The sequence below is a fragment of the Anguilla rostrata genome, chromosome 11, assembly GCF_018555375.3.
Source record: "Anguilla rostrata isolate EN2019 chromosome 11, ASM1855537v3, whole genome shotgun sequence".
Lineage (NCBI taxonomy): Eukaryota > Metazoa > Chordata > Actinopteri > Anguilliformes > Anguillidae > Anguilla > Anguilla rostrata.
The window spans coordinates 19,399,921-19,424,264 of record NC_057943.1 but is presented as its reverse complement, the minus strand read 5'-3'; the positions used below and the strand labels follow the sequence as shown (position 1 = coordinate 19,424,264).

The 24,344-nt window shown below is 43.5% G+C and overlaps 1 protein-coding gene across 5 annotated transcripts in view; it reads right to left on the bottom strand.

Moving 5' to 3' along the window:
• Positions 1 to 24,344, bottom strand: part of LOC135234203 (extracellular sulfatase Sulf-2-like) — a 118,138-nt gene that overhangs the window by 16,421 nt on the left and 77,373 nt on the right. For 4 of the 5 annotated variants that reach the window (XM_064298552.1, XM_064298553.1, XM_064298555.1 and 1 more), the window contains 4 exons: positions 13,320 to 13,552; positions 9,725 to 9,964; positions 7,656 to 7,807; positions 6,043 to 6,212 (listed from right to left, as the gene is read on the bottom strand). In XM_064298552.1, coding sequence (XP_064154622.1) covers positions 6,043 to 6,212; positions 7,656 to 7,807; positions 9,725 to 9,964; positions 13,320 to 13,494 — 737 coding nt within the window. In that variant the 5' untranslated portion in view covers positions 13,495 to 13,552. Of the gene's footprint in view, positions 1 to 6,042; positions 6,213 to 7,655; positions 7,808 to 9,724; positions 9,965 to 13,319; positions 13,553 to 19,386; positions 19,625 to 24,344 lie in introns of those variants that run through there. The other variant, XM_064298554.1, reaches the window with a different exon arrangement.

The following is a 24,344-nucleotide window of genomic DNA, read 5'->3' as shown; positions in this document are numbered from 1 at the left end:
ACCCAGATTCAGTCTGAAAACGCCATGGTGGACAGGGAGGCAATTACTGGTACCGCACAGTAGGCTTATTCTATGCATGAGGCCAGAGCATCATACAGCCCTGACTAGTAATTAGTACAGCGAGCGTGACATCTTTAAAATGGATAATTTTGCATCTCCTTGATATTCAAGAGGATATACTATCTTGTAGGCAGAGAGGGCTGTGCACAGAATACTTGAGGGGCAGGGCTTGGAGATGAAAAATGGCCATCTCTGATGAGAGAAGGGGTTTATGGCACGTAGTCACGAAATAAAGTGTCTCACTGAAGCATACCCTCAGTGAATTAAGGCAATTCTTAGATGCAGAGTGAGGCAAATGGCCTGCCTGGTTTGAAAGACTGATGCCTGTGAGAGAGAAGTGAGAAGGAGAAGGTGAATATGAATTTAACATGTCTGAGGTGCCTGTATGATGTGAGAGACTTATCGACCCAGCGGGACACGGATGACTGAGTGAACGCGGCTTTGCCCTAAACGCTGAGCTCATCCTCATTCAGCTCACGGCTGCGTGTCCGCGCGGCTCGGTGCTCGCGCGCTGGTGAGCACACCGTCACCCCATCACCCCCCCCTGCGGAGAGACACAGCCTGTGTGATTGCAATGACAATCTATCCCCCCCCAGCTCTAGGGAACACACATGCATGAGTGCAACATATTACCGGAAATACAAGCACCACTAAAGCCAAGTCAGTTATTTCTAATTGTGGCCTAGGTCACTGAAAAGGCGTGAGTGTATCAAACGCATGACAGATGGGTAGATTTTTCTTTTGGCCGTGGTGTTTGCCGTGGGGATATTGCATGTGAAGGTGATGAATGACTACCGGTGCTGACTGTTATTAGTTTGCTGTGTATTTATTCAGAGCCGTGCTCCTCCCTGGTGTTTCAGGGCCGCTCTAACCGCTGTTGGTTAAAGAGGCGGCGCCGGGGCCATCAGAATCGCCTCCGTCTCTCTCTCACTCCCAGTTTTATCGCTGGAAGCACCAGCTTATTAAAGCTCATCCTCCAGTCTGGAGTGAGTCACACAGTCAATGTCAATGCAAGAGAGCAGTGATGTCGCTGAGAGTCTCCATCACAGGCTATTGTAATCACATAGTGTGCATGGTGAGCAGATCATAACAGAAACACGCATGCATGCACATACGCATACACACACACATACAAACACACGACTCTTGGCTAATCATGGAACATTGTGTTACAGTATGTATATTAAAATGCCGGGCTAGATTAGTCTGATACAACTTTTTAAGAAGTACAATGATATGTGCTAACTAGCTACCATTTTTATATTTAATTTTAACATTGTACAGAGACTACAGACTGCAAAGACAAAGAATCTCTCCAGAGAAGATATCTTGGTAGCTTGCTACCAACCTATAAAATGAGCAACATTTTAAAAGGCCCTTGTCTGCAGAAAGGCAAAATGGCCATGTCGCAAATACACAAGTGAAGAGCTTTTATGCACAGGCATTTCTGTGTTGGTTTTTCAATGGGAAATAAATTGGTGATCTTAGCTGGCTAAGTAGGGCCATGGCACTACAAAACACTGGCTCATTAACCGCGTTTCTCAGTTGACAGCTTCAGAATAAAATTAGCTTGCAAACTGTTACACTGTTGATCAAGTCAATGCAACGTAAAAAATAATTGGTATAGATCTTTCTGTTTAATTCAAAGTGAGTAAAATGTTTTGATTCAGAAGTCAAATATGACAAGATGAAAGGAGAAAATGGAATCGAAGAATGTTCCAATATTCAATTCAGCATGCTTAATCTGAACTAATCCAAAAATGTGAACAGTAAATTCTGATTATTAAATGTATTTTGCATTTATATATAAATGGCATACTAAAGTTAAATAATTTAATATTTATTATTTCATACACCATATAGCATTTTTATGCATTAGCCAGTCAGTTTAGTATTATGAAGTAAGAATGAACAGTCATTTGTCACCCAAAAGTCTATTTATGTGAATAGGTAATGATGTGTTTTAGGTCATTTCAAATATTTATATCTATTATGCTATATAAAAAATAGTTTGAGAGCTACTGGATGGCACATCCTATTAACACACTATTCCAGTCCATGGATGGGCCCCACAGTCTGGCATTAAATCTGAACCATGCCAGCAGCCCAGCAGGGTGACACACGATTGGCATTAATATTGCCCAGGGAGGGAGGGTTTTAACAGGCTGGAATGATGATGTCTCACTGTGCAGAGAAACCCCACTGGTTGACCGGGCACCCACAGTTTGCCTGTCGGGATTCACATTAAGTGTCATCCTCTGACTCATGTCTATGTGAGCCAAACCAACTGGACTGTGGTATGGTCAGAAGTGGCGCCTGACATCACATGCTTTGAAGGAGAGAACATCTGTACTCTCTTGAATTGACAGCAGAGATTGCAGTAATGACCACCATAGCGTGAGTACAATTAGGCAAAAAAAGAAAAAGTAGAAATGATTACACAACATCAAATAAAGTGACAAGATCAGACTTGAATAGATTTCCATCTCCTTCAGAAAAGCATAACTAGCGTACACACTCATTCTCTCTTTCTCTCACTCTCTTATTCTCCCACACACAGACACACACCTTTTTTCATTTGCAACTGGAGAACTATGCATTCCTAGAGCAGCAGTATTAGCTTGGGTAGCCATGTCAGGGTGATGTGTCACACACAGACATACATACATAAATATGTGCACACGCACACACACACACACACACACACACACGTACATACATACATACATATATCAGTGTATGTACAACAGACCTTACCAACATGGAGCCCTGGACTGATCTTTATAAAAGCTGTTGTACAAGTATCAGCAGGTAGAATTAAGTTGAAACTGACTTCTCACTGACTGCCAAACAGACAATTCACCAACGGTGGATGGACAGACGCTTCACTTGTGTACTACCAAAAACCACCACTAGAGGCCCTCACGGCTAAACCGCTTTACCAGATCCTAAACTGAGATTAAGGATCAGTTCAATTTATTTACCACAGGTTTTCACTGATTAAAGACAGATTTAACAAGCTCCAAGCACTGCCCGTGGTAGGTTTTACGACTCCAGAGTGATTTCTTGGCAGAGCCTTAGAGTCCAGCAGGTTAAACCTCCCTCCCCTCTACTGACTGCTATGTATTGCACAATGCTAAGCCTCTCAATCCAAACAGGTTCTCCTTCAAGACACCAGCTGCTCCCGACCCAGTAAGCCATCTTTATTTAAAAGGAAAAATTTGATTGTTTGGGTCAGGGGCAAACACTGCTTTCAGAAGCAATCGTTTTTTTTGTTGTTGACTGATCTGTTTTGGCGAAGAAAGAAGTGGAAAAGAAATTGCATGGGGATAGGAGAGATTTTTTCACGTTTGTGACAGTATAGGTAGAAGATAAAGGGGTTTTCATGGTGGATTTGGGAAGATGATGGGTAGGAGGTTATAAAGTTTACATGGTGGATTTGAGATGGTGGTGGGTGGAGGTCATAAAGTTCACATGGTGGATTTGAGAAGGTGGTGGTGTTCAGTAATGGGAATCAGGGTTCAAAGTGAGTTGGAACAAAGTGTTTGTTAGAAAGAGGATGCTCATTAATTATTTGGCAGAGGCCGACAGTAGAGAGTACACGAGCTGCTTTCGTTTGATTGGGGAGGTGTTGACCATGGACACTATATTAAGAAGCGATTGGAAGGGGAGAAAGAGCTAATGTAGGGGTGGAGAAAAAGATAGAGCAGAAGCAGGGATAAAACACAAAAGAGTGGAGACAGCATTTTGAAGTTGTAAAGAAACATCTAAAAAGTAGCTATAAATGTGAGCAATCTAAACAGACGAATGGGAAATGACTGTATGGCAGAACCGAGGCAATTAAAAACAAACTCCAAAGAAGCCACAGCAGACAGTACAAGCTCAACAGCATCTTTGTGATGCTAATGGCCTGCTACTATAATTGGAGGGAAAAAGAAGGGAAGGCACAGCTAGGCTCTGTAGGCTTTTATGACTCTTTCTCAAGTGGCAACTTTGAAAACATCACATTAGTCAAGAAGGCTGTATTACTGAGGCAATCAAAACATGTGATTCTTCTTTGGGCTGGAATTAAAAGCACTATCTAGATCACTTCAAAAGAATCCTTTAAAATATCCCAAAATCAATTCTGAGTTTTATTTCAGTCATGTTGGCATTAGACATTTCTGAAATAAAATGTCAAATTAATACTTGTCTGTGAAAGAAAAGGTAAAACGCCTGTCTTGCAAAGTAATGTGTTTTTCTACGTACGATACATTTCCTACCAGTCTGTAATGCATTTGAAATGTGTTTGAATTTATATATGAGCCCCTGTGGTCTCCCCCTACCACAGTAGGACGTTGAGTCCTCTGACGCTGCAGTTATTCAATATGACACATGCATCACTTGTTCAATTTGTTATTGTCTCTGAGAGACGGAAGAACCGGGAGGACTGGGAGGGAAGTGGCTAAAGGTGCAGGGTGGCTCACACAGGATTGGACGAGGGTCAGGGACAGGCTGCTCTGCTGCTTCTAGGCTATGATGTAACACGCCGGCCACAAACACATACCACAACATATCCTGACAGTTTTTCACATCAAATTATGTACTAGAACAGCTACAGGACTTGACGTATGGAATTCAGCTGTGCTGTTGGTTATGTCTTCTCTATAGTGCAAAGGCAGTGGGACCTGGAGGACCTCCCTACAGTACGACATCTAAAAACAAAGCATCGTCCTTGACACCAAGTCCCCCATGGCCATTTATAAAACGCTGTAGACTATAACTGACTGTACTGCTTTGAGAGTATATAGGACATGGTTCTCTAAAAAACTCAAACACAGGAAAAGTGGCTGGATACACCAAACCCCCATTAATTAGTCTTCAAAAGGCCAAATAATATTCTGGGCCTATTCAACTAAACATAATCCCTTTGCACTTTAAAAAAGGGAACACGATTAGGTTTAATATTCAAATTTTATTTCTTGAAAATTAATTTTCAGACAGAGGCATGCCAGAGCTGAACAGATTATGGAAGTAGGAAGCTGGGAAGCCGTAACATCTATTTTAATTGTTGTACGTGTGTGTGCCTGTGAGTGTGTGTGTGTGTGTGTGTGTATGCATGTGCGTGGGTGTGTGTGTGTGTTTGGCGGGGGGGGTGTGTGGCTTATAGGTAACAACTCAGCAGAAACCTCTAAAACCCCACGGCATGACTCAGATTATATTGAGTGTTCTTGTCACATTAGAGACTGGCAGTGCAAGTCCCAGGGGATTTAGCTAGAGTATGGAGTTGCTGGTGTGGGTTGGGGAGGGGGGGGGGGGCTGGTTGACTGAACAGAATTCTGAACCCAAATGGTCAGCAATTAACAGCAAGCTGCTTTGAGGTGTGAGCTGAGGCTGCCAGTAAAAGTACTACTGCACCATCACTGACTGGGGGAAGGAGGGGGTCAAAGAGGGAGCAAGACAGGAGAAGGGCGATAGCAGAAGAGAGGGAAAACTGAAGTTAAAAGAGTAGAGATTTTGCAAATATTAAATAATTCATTTTTTCCACTTCTATTTTACTGTGTGTAATTGCTTTGACAGTGCCAGTACTGTGCCCATTTGTTCTTCAGTTACAGCACCTCTGAAGTGACATTTAATGGGAGAGTGTGGGGGGGGGGGGGGGTAGACTGAAAGAGAGAAGAAAGGGCGACACACAGGAGATGCACATTAATTATGAAAGTGTAACAGAAGAAAAATTAGGGAATTTTACAAAGAAAATATATTCTTAAAATCTGTCTGAAAACACAAAACACTTTTATGTCAGGTTTTACATATCATAAATGAAGACTGAATCACTGAAAGCAATTCTTATTTTGTGCTACATAATTTTGAGGCCCCTGTATTGCTTCCAGTGATATCTCATTTAAAACTGATGCATATGTTTGAGTGCATCAGAGTGCACTTTGAGCTGCAGTATAGTCAGTGTGCTTGCATGTGTTGGACTGTCCCAGAGGGTGGACTCACATGTGCTGTGAGGCGTTCGGAAAGGCATTGCTGTACTGGGGTGCTGAGTCCTCCGGTCCATGGGGGGCAGCATGGCTCAGAACCATCATGACTGGCCGGTGAGGGTACATCTTCTTTGACGTGCGAAAGTAACTGATGCTGTCATTGGTGATTATGTCAGTCAGGTAATCCTGCACAGGATAGACATTAGGGGACATACTTTAATTACAGGGATGAAAATAAATGAAACACAAACTGCTTTGACTTTGTTGGAGAGAGCAGCCTGGGAAAGTGGAGGGGCTTCTGTGACATTCTCCGAGCGCCCGGTCAACCGATCCGCTGAGGAGTCAGCACTTTTTCTGCTCCTTCTTTTCAGCTCGTATTTAACTTGAAGGCTAACAAGAAACAAGCTGCATCTGGAAATCAAATGCTCGCAACTGCGAAAGAGAAGCACTTCTGAGAAATGACACAAATCCTCCCTGGTGGTGGTGCCAGTTAGGGATATGAATCAATCTTTCCACCACCAGGTTGGAAACATATGCAGGAGGCGTTTCTCTTTGGAAACCCTTTCTTATTGTTAGAAGGAATGTCTGCTATTGTCCAGGTCTTGCAATAGTTGGCAAACATCAGAGAGACCAAATTAGAGCCAGGTGCTGTTGATCCTGTAGGCAGTTAGGGTCAAAAAAAAAGGGCAAGTGAGATTCTCAAATAGCATAACACACACACACACACACCCCATACATGCCCCCCCCCCAACCACACACACACACACACACACACACTCACACACACACATAAAACAGAAAGCCCTGAAGGACACTGCAGATTGCATCCTGCGGACTTGGCCGGGCCGGGCGGACAGCTGTGATTTGTGGCCGAGCATCAGGGCTGAGGAATGAGGCAGTGGCGAAGTGCTCAGCGTGCCACCTGGGCCTCAGACACAAGCAGGACTCTGACAGTGGCAGCAAACCAGAGGGCGGCGCGGCACAGCGCAGCCCAAACCAGGAAATGAGACTCAATGATTCATTTGCATTTCCTCTTCTTTTTTCGCCTCGCTCTGAAGGGCAAGATGAGATGTGCGATAAATCTCAGTAACTGTGGCCCTCCCAGCTAGTTCAGGCTCAAACAACTCCGCATTACATCGTGATTAGTTTCAGTTAGAGTGCGGGAGAGGAACTGTGGCATCCATGAAGCACTCAGAGCAGGGAACCAGGGACCTCCGGCCCCTGGGATGGAAGACATCAGCTAGAGTGATGCTGGGATCTGTCTTTTGCCACAAACCAGGGATCTGTTGAGGTCAAACTAGTAAAGTTCCTGTCTCCGGCCAGCACACGAAGCCCTATCAGTGTGGACGGGCTGGAACACATTTCCTCCACATGCATTCCTGAGATTCTGCCTATCCCACAGGCGCACTGCCCAACACATGTATAGGGGAACCTCAGGGCGACAAGCAGGAGTAAACCACATGAACACTGCATATGAATAACACACAAGAGAAAACGCATAAGCAGTGACAACTAACAAACACACACATAGCAGAGTATTAATGAAGCACACAAGCCGTGCCTATATTAACAACCAGGCGGTGCATTGCTGGCAGATTTTCCAGAGGCAAGGAGGGGGTGTGAGCTGACCTTAGGGTATTCAAAGCCATGCTTCTCCCGGACACCGTTCCTGCACAGGGTGTAGTTGTAGAAGCGGGAGTTCTTCACCAGTCCCACCCACTCCTTCCAGCCAGGAGGGACGTATGAGCCATTATACTCATTTAGGTATTTCCCAAAGAAGGCTGCAAGAAAGACAGAGACGCAGGCATTGAGTGACTGAGAGGAACATTTAACAGAGCTTGTGGTTCCTTGCTGTAATTCATTTAATGTAGTTAGCTTGATCCCCAGTGGGGTAGTTTTGTTCTTGTTTATATAACTTAGTTTAGTAGTTGGCAAGTTGTTGCACCCTCTCTCTCTGTTACATCTCTCTCTCTCTCTCTCTCTCTCTCTCGGGAATCACTGCATTTTACACCTTAATCTTTAAACCACTGTGGAGGAGAGCATCTGCTAACTGCAAGTAAAGATAGCCTTCATCTGATCAAAACTATAATATCGCCTATTGGAAATCAGCCAAAGGCACAATGCACAAATGCTGGGGGAAATAAAGCCAGCATAAGGGCTTCTGAACTATAACTGAAAGTGTTTAGTGCAGTTCCATGTTGATGGTAGCTGAGGAGTGGCCGACTTGTTTCCCTTTTCCTTGAGACTAGGATACATTAGGTGGCATTAGAACAGATCTACAGGGCCCACACAGCCAGCAGAATACAGAGGGGAGTCAAAGCAAGGGATTCTGAGTTTTATGTCTTAATGGTTTTGTTGTTCATGGTTAGCTGCTTCCATGAGGGGTGCTCCTGTTGAAATGACTCCAGTTGGATTGTCTCCTGAAGGGTCAGCAGGTTATAATTAGATTTGTTGCCGAGCACTGCAGCAGCCCTGTCGGTTATAAACTGTCGGTCACAGAGGAAATGGTAAAATAAACAGACTCTGTAAAGGATGGAAAACCTTGATTATACCTGCAACCATCATCCTTTGTCTTTATGGGCAATACCACAGAGGTGCCTCACAAATGGTTTACAGAGATACGTCTGGTTTGACCAATATTTTTTCTGCTGTTCGAGATAAAAAGTAGTAATGGGGACTCGTGGTTGGGAGTGGTTTGCATGCGTGTTTGTGCACACACAGCAAAGGACATGCATAGTTCATTGTCAATCTCCTTGAAATCTTTTTGAATTTGTTCTTACGGCACACAGAGTACAGCTTTGTACCAGAAAAAATGCCTGTGTAATGCATCCAGGACAAGTAAAATGAAATGTGTCTGTTGATGAACATTGACTTCTCTCAAATTTGACCACACTGAAGATTCAGGCATTGTCAATACCTATGCAGAATGATAGCTTGTCAGAGAATCTCTATCGCACAGCATAGAAGCTAATAATATCAACAACTAAAGGGCAGCACCCATAGAAGCTAAATGTTAACAACATACAGGAGAAATAACATGTAGGAAATAAAAAAAGAAATCAAAATTTGATCAAAAGCAGAACAGGACAGTTTTATTTATTAATAAAAAACAAGGTGCCCTTGCTGAAGCCACAGACAGGTTGTGGTCTGTCCAGTGCATTAAAATCAACTGGGTGGAATAATTGGAGTTTTTTGGGAAGCATGACGGATTTACGGAGGTGGTAATTATTTCTCATGAGTTGGACAGGAAACAAGAATAAGGAAGTGCTCCACTGAGCATTTCCTGTGGGGAGCCAAGAAAGCTAACACTAGAAAATGTGCCAGTAAGAGTGTATGGAATATTAACAATGGGAGAGCGCTGTGGGGAATTCTTTTCTGAGGCACTGCCGAATGGTTAGCCTCCGCAAGTAAAATTTGCTCTATAAATTCGGGACAGAGATGGTTGAATGAGACTAGCCTTCATTATAAACTACTTTGAAAACCAATTTTCACAAACAGACTGTCCTATCCATCCTCCAGTCCAGTTTCTCTACGATAACACACTGGTAAAAGGTGTGTATGTGTGTGTTTGCGTGTGTTCAGGCATGCATGCAAGTGTGTGTAAGTCATTTAATTTATAGTGTGTGCATTAGAGGAAGTGCAATAGAAAGACACAGAGAGCCAGGGAGGAAACGTGACGGGCAGAGAGGGGGACTGACCTGTGCGGTAGCCGGTGCTGTTGAGGTAGACGCTGAACGTGCGGGGCTCGTGCTGGGCCTGCCAGGAGGGCGAGGAGCAGTTCTCGTTGTTGGTGTAGGTGTTGTGGTTGTGCACGTACTTCCCGGTCAGCATGGAGGAGCGCGACGGACAGCACATGGGCGTGGTCACGAAGGCGTTGGAGAAGTGGGTGCCACCCTGCTCCATGATGCGCCGTGTCTTGTTCATGGCCTGCATGGATCCTGAGGAAGACGAGGGAGGGGAAGTCAGGGGTCAGCTGGGCCTGGGGCGGACATAACACTCGGAGACACGAACAAACAGGCGACACCGCAGGCGATGTCACTTTATCCAAATATATATATATTTTTAATCTGTTCAGCTAATTGTGTAGGAGGAGGAAGAAAAGCTCCTCTGACAGAGGATTTCACAAGCAGAAAGAAAGGATCTGGACTGACAGGGGCTCTGACTCATTCGTTCTGTACAGCTCAGTGCAATCTCTCAGCCACAAACAAAAGGCTCAACACGCCGGGTGCTAGGCAGCACTTGCGAGATGCAGTGCATGGAAGGGAAAAGTGGACCCAGCCGAGAGGAGTACCTGCACGAGCCTGTTTGATTTTGGCAAGGCCCCACACACCTCATTTGGCTTAGAGCGCCCCGCTGTGCAACAACATTACAGAGGTCAATTAATTCTGTCTTTTCAAATGAAACAAAAGCAGTGCAAATGCCCCGTAGCTCCGTATGCTGCTCACGCTGTCCCCGGGCACGGCTCCCTCCCGCGGCCATCACTTAGCCTCTCAGAGGGGGGAGCTTTTTGGCTTTTCAGAATATTTTTTATGTCTACCCTCAAAGTGATTTGAGGTCTTCTGGACCGAGGGTAGTCGTTGTGCCCTTGTCCCTCCGTGCTTGGGGGACAGCGGGGCTCAGTTTAAAATGCTGCCCTACACGCGTCTGCCACCCCTCAGTCCCACAGAAAAAGGCAAACTCCAGCAACAAGCTTGTGTGAATGGGAGGCTGAAGTTCTGGGAAGCCTGGCTCAGATTGACCTTTTTCAAATGCATTCGCTCCATGTTTTGCAACAAGAGGAAAAAGGTCAAAACTAAGGGCCTGGTTTCAAAGACATGTTCAAACAGCACAACATGAACTCCTGACAGGCAAAGTTGATTAAAAAAAAGAGTGTACGTGAGCCCGTTTCAGATACAAAGAACCCACTGCTCTGATACAATTCCATTCAATTTAACACAAAGTCTTTGTGCATTAAGCACAACATGATAATTGTTCAAGGTAAGAAAAGACCTTTGGAAATTGCTACCGCTAAACCTACAAATAAATATTTTCAATGTATTTGTTACATTGTAAAAGAGAAATACAATCAAAAGTTATTTTGCAAAAAAGTTTTTCAATATACTTTCAGCATTTAGTGAATGCGTAACAACCCTGCAATATTTTTCTCTCAGCTATACAGTACCTGCCATTTTTCTCATTTAACAACCCTGCAATATTTTTCTCTCAGCTATACAGTACCTGCCATTTTTCCCATTAAATGAGAAAAATGACAGATATAGATATGTGGTTCAAAAGATGCTTTATTAATCTCAGAGAATGCAGCAATACTGCATATAATTTATGTTTCCCAAACTTCTGAGGAAAATAAACATTCAAAATCTTTGTCGCCAAATAAACATAAGTAGGCAGGAATGTCAACACTATATTCCCTCATTTTGGACTTTTTTTCTTTAACAATATTCAGTACAAAATCTCTGAGAGTTGGGGAGCTAAAATAAAATAATGAGGAGGGAAATGAAGAAGGAAGGAAAGAGTCTATGGTATTTATTTCCATGGACAGTATGACTGTGTCAGTGAGCATGCAGGCGTTTTTTCCTATATATGTGTGTGTGTGTGTGTGTGTGCATATACAGTATAGGCAGAGAGAGCAGTATCAGTTTTACAAAATAAAGCTTTTCAGTGTGAGGACAGTCGCCAATTCTCAGCCAGTCCTCTGAGGCCCATCACATCATTGTGGTTTAGGGAACAGATGCCTGACCATAAATTCACTGCTTTCAAGGGTGTGCCGATTGGTGAAGGACACATTCCATCTGGAACTCTTCATAGTCGGAGCACAATCAGTACTGAAGCAGTGAACAAAGTGAGATTTCACAAAGCACAGGCCAACCGACTGTTTGGTGTGGACAACAAGGGCATTGATCGTCCACTCCATGCTAATTGTAGAGGGAAAGTCCACATCTGTCCACAATTACCACAGGGACGGTTTCTTGTCCAGAGTGGTGAACACAAATGTGTGCTCTGCTACAGGATGATGTGTGTTGTCTATGATTGTATGTATCGTATACCATGTGCCAGTTTTTGTAAACCATTTGTCTAAATTTGTTTCTGGAATTTATAAATACAATAAGGTTTCAAATAACCCAAATGTATATTTCTTTTAGCTTAATTTTCGTTTCTGGCTTCAGTCAGTCATTTTAGATCCAAATTAATTCCTACAACTAAACGCTAAGCATTTCTTTTCTATTTTTGCGGTTCCACTTGCTTTCCTACAAAAATGAGTGGAGCTGACATAAGTGACTTTTCTCTTTGGTGCTGTGAAGGTCCTTTGAAGATTCATAAGAACTGAAAAAATGGTTGAAAATAAGAAAGCATTCATAGGAAATCAAGATGATGTATTTGTAGCATAATGGCTGTTGATGCACCCAAGGATCTCATTCTGAAAAGGCGTCACAAAAGCGGCTGGCTTGCGTCTTTCATAATCGCAGCTGTGTAAGTGACTGACAATAATTTCTCTGTCTGAGGTCTTGAAAGAGTTAGTGCGGGCGTCAAACTGTGCTGCAGCGAAGAATCCTGGTGCCGCTGCTATCTGTCACACCCAAGAAGAAAGCTAAACAAATGCATTCTGCTTTCCAGCGTATTTCATTAGGGGCTGTCTGTGGATATGAGCATCTTTATGTTTCAAAAATAGGATACCGTAAGCCTGCAGACAGGTCTCCTGCATCAATTAGCACAGAGACAACAGCGAATGAAAGGCAGTGTGGTCTGTCTGGCAGCCTGCAGAGACAATGAGGAGACTCTGACTGCAGACTATCATGTAAACAAAGCCAATACAACTGAGCCACCTGCCAGGTTACTCCGGCTCAGCCATTTCAGCCTCAGCCAATTAATTAGCTTAAAGGTTCCCCCTGTCAATGCCAGGCATATACCCCTGAGAAAGACAGAAGCCAAAATGTCAGCTGATACTTGGAGCAAGAGAACGCTTGGAAAAAAAGAGAAGCATGTAACTGATTCCCAAAAAAAATTAAATTGAATAAACACCCTCAAAAAATAATAGTTTAAGTCTGTGTGTGATCTTAATTTATTATTAGCAGTGGTCACATCCAAAAGACCAGGAACAATAAGCAAACGGGGACGGGGATATTAATCAGCGAAGTAGTTTTGTGTAAACATCTCGTAATTTAGCACGCCTTCAGCTTATTCTTTTTGCAGATTCTCAGGACACAGATATTACTCATTGCTTTTGAAGGCGCAGACCCTGCCCTGTGGCCTGTGGGTGGGGTGCCGTGGCTGTTACCGCAGGCTGCCCGCGCTCACCTAGCTCCAGATCCTGGTCATCGGTGAGGATGAGGATGATGTTTGGGCGGATGTTGCGGCGGTCTCTCTGGAAGCGGGCCTTCAGGCGCTGGTTGGACAGGAATATGGAGCCGTGGGCGAGAGAGAAGACCCCCAGGAGCAGGAAGAGACCCGTGGAAAGCCCCTGTCCCGCCATGGCACACCGAACCCTGCTTTGACTGGCTCACACTGCGGCTACCCCCCTCTCACTGCTCCTGTCAATAAAGCAAACGGAGACACGGGTCAGTCAAGCACACACACACACACACACACAAGACACCACTACGATACTCATTCTGTTACCAATTCAACGTCTAGCTGAACATGTCAACATGCTATGTTCAATCTCAGGCCGCAGCAGTCATTCTGACAACCTGTCTGCCACTCTACTCTTTGCCGAGACTGCAGTATAACTGCCATATGGTTACAGCTGTGACAAATCAGTTGGAGTATGTGCTCATTAGGTAGCATGAATAGCATGAAACAACAGCATACATCAGTTCCCTGAGTAATGAGGAAAATACTGCTAACTGCCCATCTGTACATCCCACTGCCATCGAAAAGCTCAGAGCAGCAGTGCTGGGGGTTCAAACTGCCACTGACCCAGGTGGACCATGCAGGTCTGCAGGTCTGCAGCACTGTTCTGTGCCAGTTAATTGGGTGGAGGACCGTGGTTAGTATGTTGTAGTTCTGCAATGTGTCAGTGCAGGAGCCCCCCCTCACACCAGCAACATCTGCCCTGCTAGCGCATCGCAGAGCAAGCTGGTTCAGCAACACGTCTGAGAATTAACACTACGTGTGAACGGTGCTAATGAGCGCCTCTCTTTCACCCATCCCTATGTGTCACACTGTTTTTTAACCTCCACAACCCCATTCTCTATGCAGAAGAACTTCTCTTCACATTTTTCTCTCCACCCTCCTTTCTGTCGCACTTTCACACACACACACACACACACACACACACACACACACATCCGCACAGACACACACACACACACACACAAACATCCGCACAGACACCCCACATGCACACACACAGACACACGCACAGACACACACACACACACACACACACACACATCCGCACAGACACCCCACATGCACACACACAGACACACAGATGCACACACACAGACACGCACACACACGCATGCACGGACGCACGCACACAGGAATGAGAGTATGCTCTTGATTATCACAGCTCCACAGGAAAATCAGGATATCAAACCTGGCTGTGGTTATTACCGTAATGACTATAACCGCTTTCCTGGGCCCCAAAATGATTATGCTATTCTTTAATTCACTGAAAGCAAATTCACCCGGTGACACTGAGACCCACTGCAGACAGCCTAATGCGAACATCTGACGAGAGTGTTCCAGCCGCCCTGCTGGCTGCGCGCACCGTTAGCATAGCGGCGGCGTTATTGTTCAGTGTGCCTGAGCGGGGAGGTGTCTGGGAGGCTCGCGCCAGAGACTGGCAGATGCAGCTGGCTCGCTGCTCAAAAAGGCGTCCACATAAACAAACCGTCTCATACACACCAGTCATTTATCGGCCATTAATAATGCATCAGAAGCGGTATCCTTTTCACCCTCGCACGTAAGCGCCTCGCCGCGCGCAAACACATGGCGACCGGCCGGGTGGCGGACGGAGCGCGCGCTGCCAAGCAGCACCTCTGGACTCGCTGAACAGCTGGAGACAACGGAGCGAGAGTGGGGAGAATGACAGAGGGGAGGAAAGGACTGTTTAAATATGTGAACCTCCGCCCTCACTGACAGAGGTCTACCTAATGGATGTGGTGTTAGGGAGAGGAGAACGAGAACAGTCCTAATCACAGATCCTAGAACCAGGCACAGACAGGATCTTGAAAGGATTAAGGGTGCTATTTGTGTCAGAGATGAGTCAACTGAACGAACCCCGCTGTATTGCTTTTCATGACGGTATTTATCTTGTTTAGCTTATTCTTACAGCAAAAAATGAGTGGCTGATCCACTCGAGCAAAAAGCCAGACCACTATTTTTTGGACAGGATTTAAAGAGTGAACAAAGTTCACTTAAGTTCACAGAATGCTGACAGATGCACTTATTTCTTATTTTGCTCTCTAACTTAAAAATATAATAAACTCCACCTTACTGTTGCATCATATCTTCCTATAAGGTGTGGAATAAGGGAAAAAGTATAGGTGAACCCTGGATTGGTTAGAATGGTATTTGTTAATAGCTATTGCCATTTAATGGGAATTTGTGTGAACATGATCTCTCTCATTTTGAACAGTGTCTGTGCAAGTCCAGTGCAGCAGTGTAAAATCTATTTATTTCAAGAAAATATCATTTTAATAGAATAAAATAAAAATATAATCTTTAGTTCATTTTAAGGCTTTTGCTTGTGCACCTCTATTATTTATAACAATTTTATGACAAAAGCAAGGAAAATAGGAGGGAACACAAAATTGCCTTATTTTGAAAAAAAAACAAATACAAATTGAAATATTTTTGAAATAAAAAATAATGCCAATTATTTTTAGCAAAGTGAGCGAGGGTTCAAATTTCAACAAGCCCGCCGGGCAAGAAAACTGAGTTAAACCACCACACATCATGTATGGCACCTATCAGTGAAACAACTCAATTATACAGCAAGCCAGAGCTTGTAAAATTATGAGACTTATGTTCCAACCAAGCCAAGCCTTCGAGCTCCCGCCGCACCACGGCATTTGACAGCTTTCCTCCTAATAGTTTCGTTACAGGAATGAGACTCCGTTTCAGCTCAGTTAAACATAACCAGAATGCAGAAGAGCTAGCAGATTTATTCACATATGCGAATTCTTCTGTACCCATCTGTCTGTCTGTCTGTCAGACGCTGAGGTAATTATTCCCGGTTTTAGCACGCGGTGACCCTCTCTCAGTCATCCACGTGGACGGCTACGGCAGATCTGACTAGCGAAGCTCGCGGGCCTTTATAGCGGCACATCAAAGCGTCCTGGCTGAGCGTCCCTCGCCTCGGCGCCGCGCTCCGCCGATCGCCGCCCGCATCACCTGCTCCTGAGGGAACTCTCCGCAGATACGGCCCCGCGCCTATTTACGGACGGGACCTACGCGGCGCGCCCTCAGCGTAGCGCCCAGAAGACTCCCGCTACATTAGCGCAGCGCTTCCTGAAGCGATCCCTGCATGAGTAACGTGAGGACTCAGCAGAGTACCCAGCGAAATGAACAGCAGAGCCCAGGGACGCCCGGGAGCCGTGGCACCAGCTTTAATTTGATACTAGAGCAGGAAGAAAGAGCTGGCAAAGTGGGCCAGCCTTCAGATCCGGGGCTGTGTGGGCACTGACACCCCGCAGCTTTATTAACCGAGCCCGTTCCTTTTGACGCAGTCGAGGGTGGCAGCCGAAAAGTTTCGCCGCCGCGTGAAAGGAAACTGCAGCAGTCTGCGCTCCTTCTGGCCACAGGGCTAGGCTTTGTTGTGGCAGGTTAGCCTTGTCTCAGATCGCTCAGCTGTAACTGAGGGGCAGGAAAGTGATGTGGAGCAGTGACACCGCGACAAGGTGTTAACGGCTTCGTCAGCGTTCCCCCAAAGCCGAGGCACGTAACTCACAGCGAGAGCTGTTCCTCCCCACTCAAATCTTAGAGTCACTTTTCCACAGGCTTTTCCACTACTTTGATATGGTATACTGTATCAAAATATACAGAGAAGAAAGGTCCTCACTTCTGCACAGTGCATTATAAGGGCAGAGATAGCCAGACAAACTAAAGAGATGGTGAAAAGGCATTGAAAGGAGACTGTCCATGAAAATCTCTGAGGATTCGCAGTGAAGAGAGCTTAAGCAACTGATCTTAGACAACAATTCAGGTTCATTTTTTGCTACACTCCACCCAAAGAGTTCAAAATGACCAATGCAATTGTTTTGCAGCTTTGGTATGTTCACTACTGCTGTCATTGACAATTTATGACAAGAAAATTCATAAGGAAATAAAACTATGAGCTGCATAAGTCACTTTATGTCTGCAAAATGCCTAAACGAAAATGTACAACAAAATCTACTCAAAATGATCAAACAGAATTCCATGTTAAATAGCAAATCAATAGGCTTCCTGGCTCTAATTTTGGATTTTACATATTCGCCTAAATGTCCATCACATTTATGTGACAGTGTGACTGTGGAGACTGCGATAATAAGGTGCAAAAGCGTTGCTTCTTTTGTTGTTCGCACAGCGGCATGTAATAGGTTGTCTCATCCAGGCAATTAAATTAAATCCCTATTTTAAATTGCAAAATGGGGATGTCATTTGCTTAACTGTTATTTTTGTACAACAGTCTTAAGCACCGAAACCCTTCCTACCCTTTGATTTCTGCACAATCTGCATAAAGCCACTGGTAACTAGCATGGCGCCCCACGGAGAGCGTTTACAAAAGAGCGGCGAGAAAAACAAAACACCACAGAGTGATCCTTCACAGCCTCGGGTACAGCATTACAGGCTTGTTAAGTCCTCACAGTCACTAATGCCAGACTTTCACATTTATTCACTGTGGGCTGGAGAAGAAAGCATCGCTCCCCACCCTCCCAACACCACTGCCAGTCCCCTTCTAACCAGGACCCCACTAAATTCAATTTGTGTAAATTCAATCTGCTTTTTCGATTCACATTTATTTAATGTTTTTAACTTAAGTTATTACTTTTAAGACCTTTCCATTGTCTTATGTGTATGCAAAATATAAGGGCATCATTACAGTTCACTGTAGTTTTTAAAAGTATAGAATCTTTCTGGCAGTTTTTAAAAGTAAAGAATCATTGCTTCGCACTCACTAAATATTAAGTCCTTTCACTATCCTTGGTTTCTTTCTCTATCTTTTATGTGAAAATGGCAAGGACCGTAACTGTTACATTTTTTTATTTTAAAACCTCTCCTTTGACCTAAACAAATTCTGGAGAAAAAATTTCAAGCATAATCAGTGGCCAACTTTTTAACACAAAGCTAACTAAGTAAAGTACACTGATAATGCTGACACCAACAAGTGAATATTTAATAACATTGAAAATTAATTTTAATTTCATAACATTGTGATTCATCAACCACCATGAACAGCTATCTATTTAAACCCATAAAAATGTAAGAACTTCAGACAGAAATATAAAATAACATTAATATTGGTAAATATAAAATATTTAATAAATAATGGTCGGGTGAACCAGTCATAGGTGAACCAAATAAGATCATATCTACCTTGAAATTATACCCTGGCAAATAATGTCTTTTTAATTCCATAATGTGGCCAAAGCAAAATTAAAACAGCACTAAAATAAAAACAGCAACAATACCAACATTTATGAATACCATAATAATAACTTGATATTAGAAAAAAGAGGAATAAGAAGGTGAAATTGAAACCTCTAATATGGAGGTAATAATTAAATGAAATTTACTGCGAGGGGAACACTAAAATGTACTCTGCAGTTTTCCATCCATATTTGACACAGCGGGGAAAATGATGAAAGTATTTTTGACTGAAGCTTTCTGGCCACACTCCCATAAATCAGCGTGGTTCTGAAAGGCTGCATGTCCCCGGCTGGGTTACAGCGGCGTGTGTGAAGCCAGCGGATCGCGGTGCGCGCGCGGGGTCGGCGAGGACAGCGAGCCGCTCTCCGCTGTGAGGATCCGGGCTGCGCCTTCGCCACGCTCCCCCTCTCTCTCCCCTCCCGGCTCCTCCCGGCTCCAGCGGCACTCCCGCGATTTCACGCACGGGCAGCTTTTGTCCCAAATACAATACGAGGCGGCCCGGAGTGTTAGAACCACCCAATTTAAACCTGCCGCGAGCCTTGAAGCCGTTATTCCCTGGGTCTCCCAGAAAAAAAATAAGGCTAAGTTTGGAGACTGCACAGGAAAGGAGGAAAAAAAGGAGAGAAACTTTTCCTGCCAGATGGCTAAAAATACACTGAACTGCAAAAAAAAAAAAAAACAGCAAATAATATTTAGTATTGGAAAGAGCCTGTCCAGCTGCGTGCAGGGTTGAGCTACAGTGATGCTCAGGTACAGCCCTGCGCTCCCTCGTCAGCCCTACCTCATTGTAGTGATGCTCAGGTCGGTCCTGAAGCTCGGTCTCAGGAAGGGCTCGGCGTGGACGGCAGCAGGAAACCATCCAGAACCACTACAGCTGCATCGCAGTGCAATCCCCGATCACAGAGTGATAGCAACTGTGTCCTTCCTCTAGTCGTTGCTCTCTCTGCATCTCCGTCTTTCTGCCCGTCTCACTGTATCCATGCTCCCCCCTTGCTTTCTCCCTCTCTCTCTTGCTTTTTCTCTCGCCCTGCCCCGTCTCTCTATCTGCACTTCGCTCTCTCTCTTTCTCTCTCCCTCTCTTTCCCTCTCTCTTCCACAGCTGTGTTCTCTCTGCTTTAATTTCTCTTCCTCACTTGTAAGGCATCCAATCTCAGAGGATTGATGTGCTCTAACCTTGGGGTCTGCTGTTTTCAATTTACCGGCCTAATGTCTTCCCACTCTGCACCATGCACTGCCCCCCCCCCCCCTCTGCCCCCCCCCGCCACCACCCCCCCAGAGCTCAGTCCGCCAGTCTAGCCGGCAGTGGGCCAGGCAGACATTTTAAAACAAGGGTTAAAAGAAAGACTGCCAAAGTGCCAAAGCCACTGGTATTGTGTGGTCCGACAGGGACAACATATTCCATGGAGACAAAGAAACTGCGAATTAATCAACAACAGTTCATGCACCACTGATTCATTAATACTGTCAGTCTCCAATTACTCCATATACTCAGCTGGTTAACTATAAAATAATTTAGCAAACCACACGCAGAAATAAAATTAAACTTCTTCATAATAAAGAAAGTGATTAAAGATCTGTACCTACTTGTAATTATTCAATTACGTGAATTGATTTTAATTTAAATGAGACTTAAATGAGAATTTAATTTTCTTTTAGTCCAGAACTTTCTCCAATTAGGTTTTTGTACAATAGTATGGTAATGTCACAAAAAGTAGAATGTCACAAAAAGTAGACTATTTTGTAAGTAATTTATTTTTAAAAAAATCTTTCATCTAATTAAAAAATTTTTCTGTACTCTGACTCTCATCTTTATCTAGGGTTCTTTTGTATAAATTGGTGTATTCTTGGTTGAAATATTCCTTTAGCTTTCAAAGTAAAAGAAAATTAAAAGAGATGAAAAAATCTGTGGCAATTATTTGCGAGAAATACCCTCTTGCATGCTTCAGCATGATTTAGTTGAACACACATATTCTTTCTGATGGAGAAATATTGATCCAATAGCAAGTACTGTGTAACTGAAAAACAAGGCTCCCATAATTATTCAAACAAAACCGTCAAAAAACGCAGACAAAACTGAGACCTCTGACCCTCAAACAAAACAAGAGCGAGCACAGTCTAGACATCTTCTGAGATGGGAAAAAACAGAATTCCCTCCAAGAAAGTTAAAAAAGTGTGTCCTTATTTCATAGGACTATAAAAAAAAGAAAACTCCTTCAAATGGACTATCCTATCTTTTTAATTAACTTTGTCCCTTTGCTTTCCTTATCACAACACATTAAGAATTGCCACCCAGAGAGAGAGAGAGAGGGAAAAGGGGAGATCAGCAGTGTGAGCGAGAGAGAAAGGAAAGGAGGAAGGAGGGAGAGACCAATGGCAAGGAAAGGCGGTGACTCCAGAGTGTCCGTCGCATACCAAACCCACCAGCAGGCTGCCTGGCTTCAGCAACCGGTCAATAATCCCTGGACGAATCATTTGTAACGGCGGTGGATAGATTAACATGTAAATTTTTATTACAGTGCCGGAATGGCCTGCGCTTGCAGAGATTAATGCATGTATAATTGAGTGTTTAAATGATGGATGCGTTTCGGGCTCAACGTCGGCCTGGATCTATACGGAGCGATGTGGGTTTAATGAACCCTTGGTGGTCCAATGTAAGTCTGGAGCAGAAAAGCCATTGGTTTGATTGATAAAGTGCCATTTTGAAGCGGTCTTCTCCTGGCAGAAAAGCTCATTTCTCCAGGCTTTTACGATGGGTTACAGCACCTACGGCTGGAACAAAAGCGCCGCTCTTCAACATGCAGGGGCTGGGTTGCCCATGCGTTTTCAAGGCTGGCCTGGTTGAATTGGGTAAAGGGATGTACATTATGTAGGTTCACCAACTGGGGTGCTGAGAGAGCAGTTTCTGAGGAAAGAGGTGATGAAAGTTCACAGCTTTGTTCTTCTTCTGCGTATATCACAGAGGGGCCATTCCTCAGCTCATTGGAGTACAGCACGGATTAATCTCCCTGCTTTCTGCACCCACATAAATACCACACACTCACACACGCACAAACACACACACACCTTCAGACTACCTAGACTAAGTCTACCACTACTCCTCTGCAGGGTTACTCCCAATCATGGATCACTGTCTTATATCACTTGTATCCTTGTATCTTGATCTTCAACCACTATCAGGTTACATCTTCATCTAGCACATTTGCATTGCTATATATATATGTATATATTTGTGAGTGTATGTGAGTGTGAATTACCGATGGTATCATGTATGCATATACTGTACATCTATATCTATTTAAATAATATATATACATAGATATATATCATAAAAACACACACACACACACACACAAATCATATGCACACAGATTTTCTCCTATATTATATTGCAAATACAGCACCATCAATAAATATGTCACACTCACATTACATTATCATAACTGTGATTCCCCCTTCATTGCAATCAATTTACAATGACTTAATATTTTCATAAAACAAGACTTCAACCCCTTAAATCCCCAGCATGGGGAGTGGTGGCCCATTATTAAAATAATAATTAATAGGGCACATGCTGTATATAGAAGTCCTCACCGAGACACAGTGGTAATGTGGGCATGGAGATGGTCTGTTCTCTCTCTTTCCCTGTGCCTGAATACCAATTAGGGCTTTTGAATTGTGGGTATGGATTCCAAATGGGACCCTGCCTGTTGTGCCCTTGAGCAAGATGTATTGCTTAATTCAGTCAATTTTAACCACAGTCAAATAAATGGGTTACAGTAGGTGCAAGGTGCAAAGACATTAGAAACACAGAGTCTTCTGGTAAAGGCGATCGCTAAGCAAATAAGTAAGGTTACATAGGCTTTAAAGGGATTAAATTTAATCCCGATCTCCGGTGTAATGAACTGTAATAGCAGATATTATAGCCTAAGCAGCCACAGCTACTGCAAATTCCCTCGTAGGTATCATCGTATCAAGTTACAATGTGGCCTTTTTGCTCTACAAAATTCAGTTCACATGAAAAAAGATTATGTACAGTACTGCATGTGATAATCTAATTCTTAACAAATACAAGAAAAGTACACTCCTGGGGAACAAATGCAGCTCTGAATATACATGGCAAAAATAATTATATTTTCATAAAGAAATTAATATAAAAAATGATATTGTCTCAAAATAGTCTGCACATTGGTAGCACTGAAATTGTAGCAGGTTGGCCACCAAGGGAAATTTATTTTAATTAAAAATATTATTTTATATTTGAATGCCAAAGTAGATCTATAAATTAAATAATACTCTTTTACATAAGGCAGGCTAAGAAAATAACCACAATGTATTGTTATTTGAAACAAGTGGCCTCTTAATATTTTAAAGTTATATGTTTTTATTTTTAAATAAAATAAAATATTTTACTTTATCTTCTGATTCAATTTTGGTGGCGGTGCAGTGGGTAGCACTGTTACCTCACAGCAAGAAGGTCCTGGGTTTGAATCCCAGCCTGGGCCTTTCTGTGTGGAGTTTGCATGTTCTCCGTGTTCGCGTGGGTTTCCACTGGGTACACCAGTTTCCTCCCACAGTCCAAAGACATGCAGGTAGGCTAATTGGAGACTCTAAATTGCCCATAGGTATGAGTGCGTGAGTGAATGGTGTTTGGGTGCCCTGCAATAGACTGGAGACCTGCCCAAGGTGTGCTGTATTCCTGCCTCTCAACCAATGCACACTTGGACAGGCTTCAGCACCCCCTGCCACCCTGACCAGGATAAGCGGGTATAGATAATAGAAGGTTGGTCGGATGTATGATACTCTTTTTAGGGGTGTGCAAATGACTTGGGGGAGGGGGGCAGCAGGGGACATTCTCTATTTAAAGCACAATTAAATGACTGAAATACATTTTTTTCCAATCCTCAAGAAAGCAACACGAGCATACACTATTGAAACCAGCAATTGCAACAGAGTTACAGGAATAGTGGGAACAACTATGAGAAAGTTTTTCATATACTTATTTCAGTATCACATTTTTTGAGTTTTTTCCAATTAAGTTTTGCTACTCTTTTTTCAGCTGCGCAGTAGTATATGGCTTGAGCGATTTTGGATCAAATAGTCTGGCTGAAAAGCTACCTCTTATCTGAACATTTGTCAACCTGTGTAATTAATACTGTGCATTAAGGAAACACTTGTAATTATAAGAATAATTACTGGATGATGTGACCTTTGGCTTACAAGGACACTTGCCTTTTGTCAAAGATAGATCACCAAGCAGCAGATATTTTCCACTCCTCATTTTACAAAGCACAAAATTCAAAGGAAAAAAAAAGCTTTAACCGAAATAAATGATAACTTTAAGCAGTGTTCAAAAAAGAAAGGATTCTGCAATCTTCATTATTGCCATTCCTTTTTCAATGCAAAATACACTCGTGTGCTCATTAAATCCTTTGCACTGTGTGTGTGTGTGTGTGTGTGCGTGTGTGCATGCGTGTGTGCGTGTGCTTTCTATGCAAAATTTCCTTTAATATGAAAAATATTAAAGGAAATAACTCATGGCTCTCAGAAGGCTGATAAACAGAATTTTTCACTACATGAATATTTTTTTCTGCAGGGTGGGGTTTATTTGTCCATTGGGTGTGTAAGGAGCCCATCACAGGGTGACACCCACTGTCAGGGCGATACTCTCATTCCTTGTGGAAACCAATTCCAGCGTGCCATTGCTGACAGCCAAAGCCAGAGCAACGATTAGGAACAAAT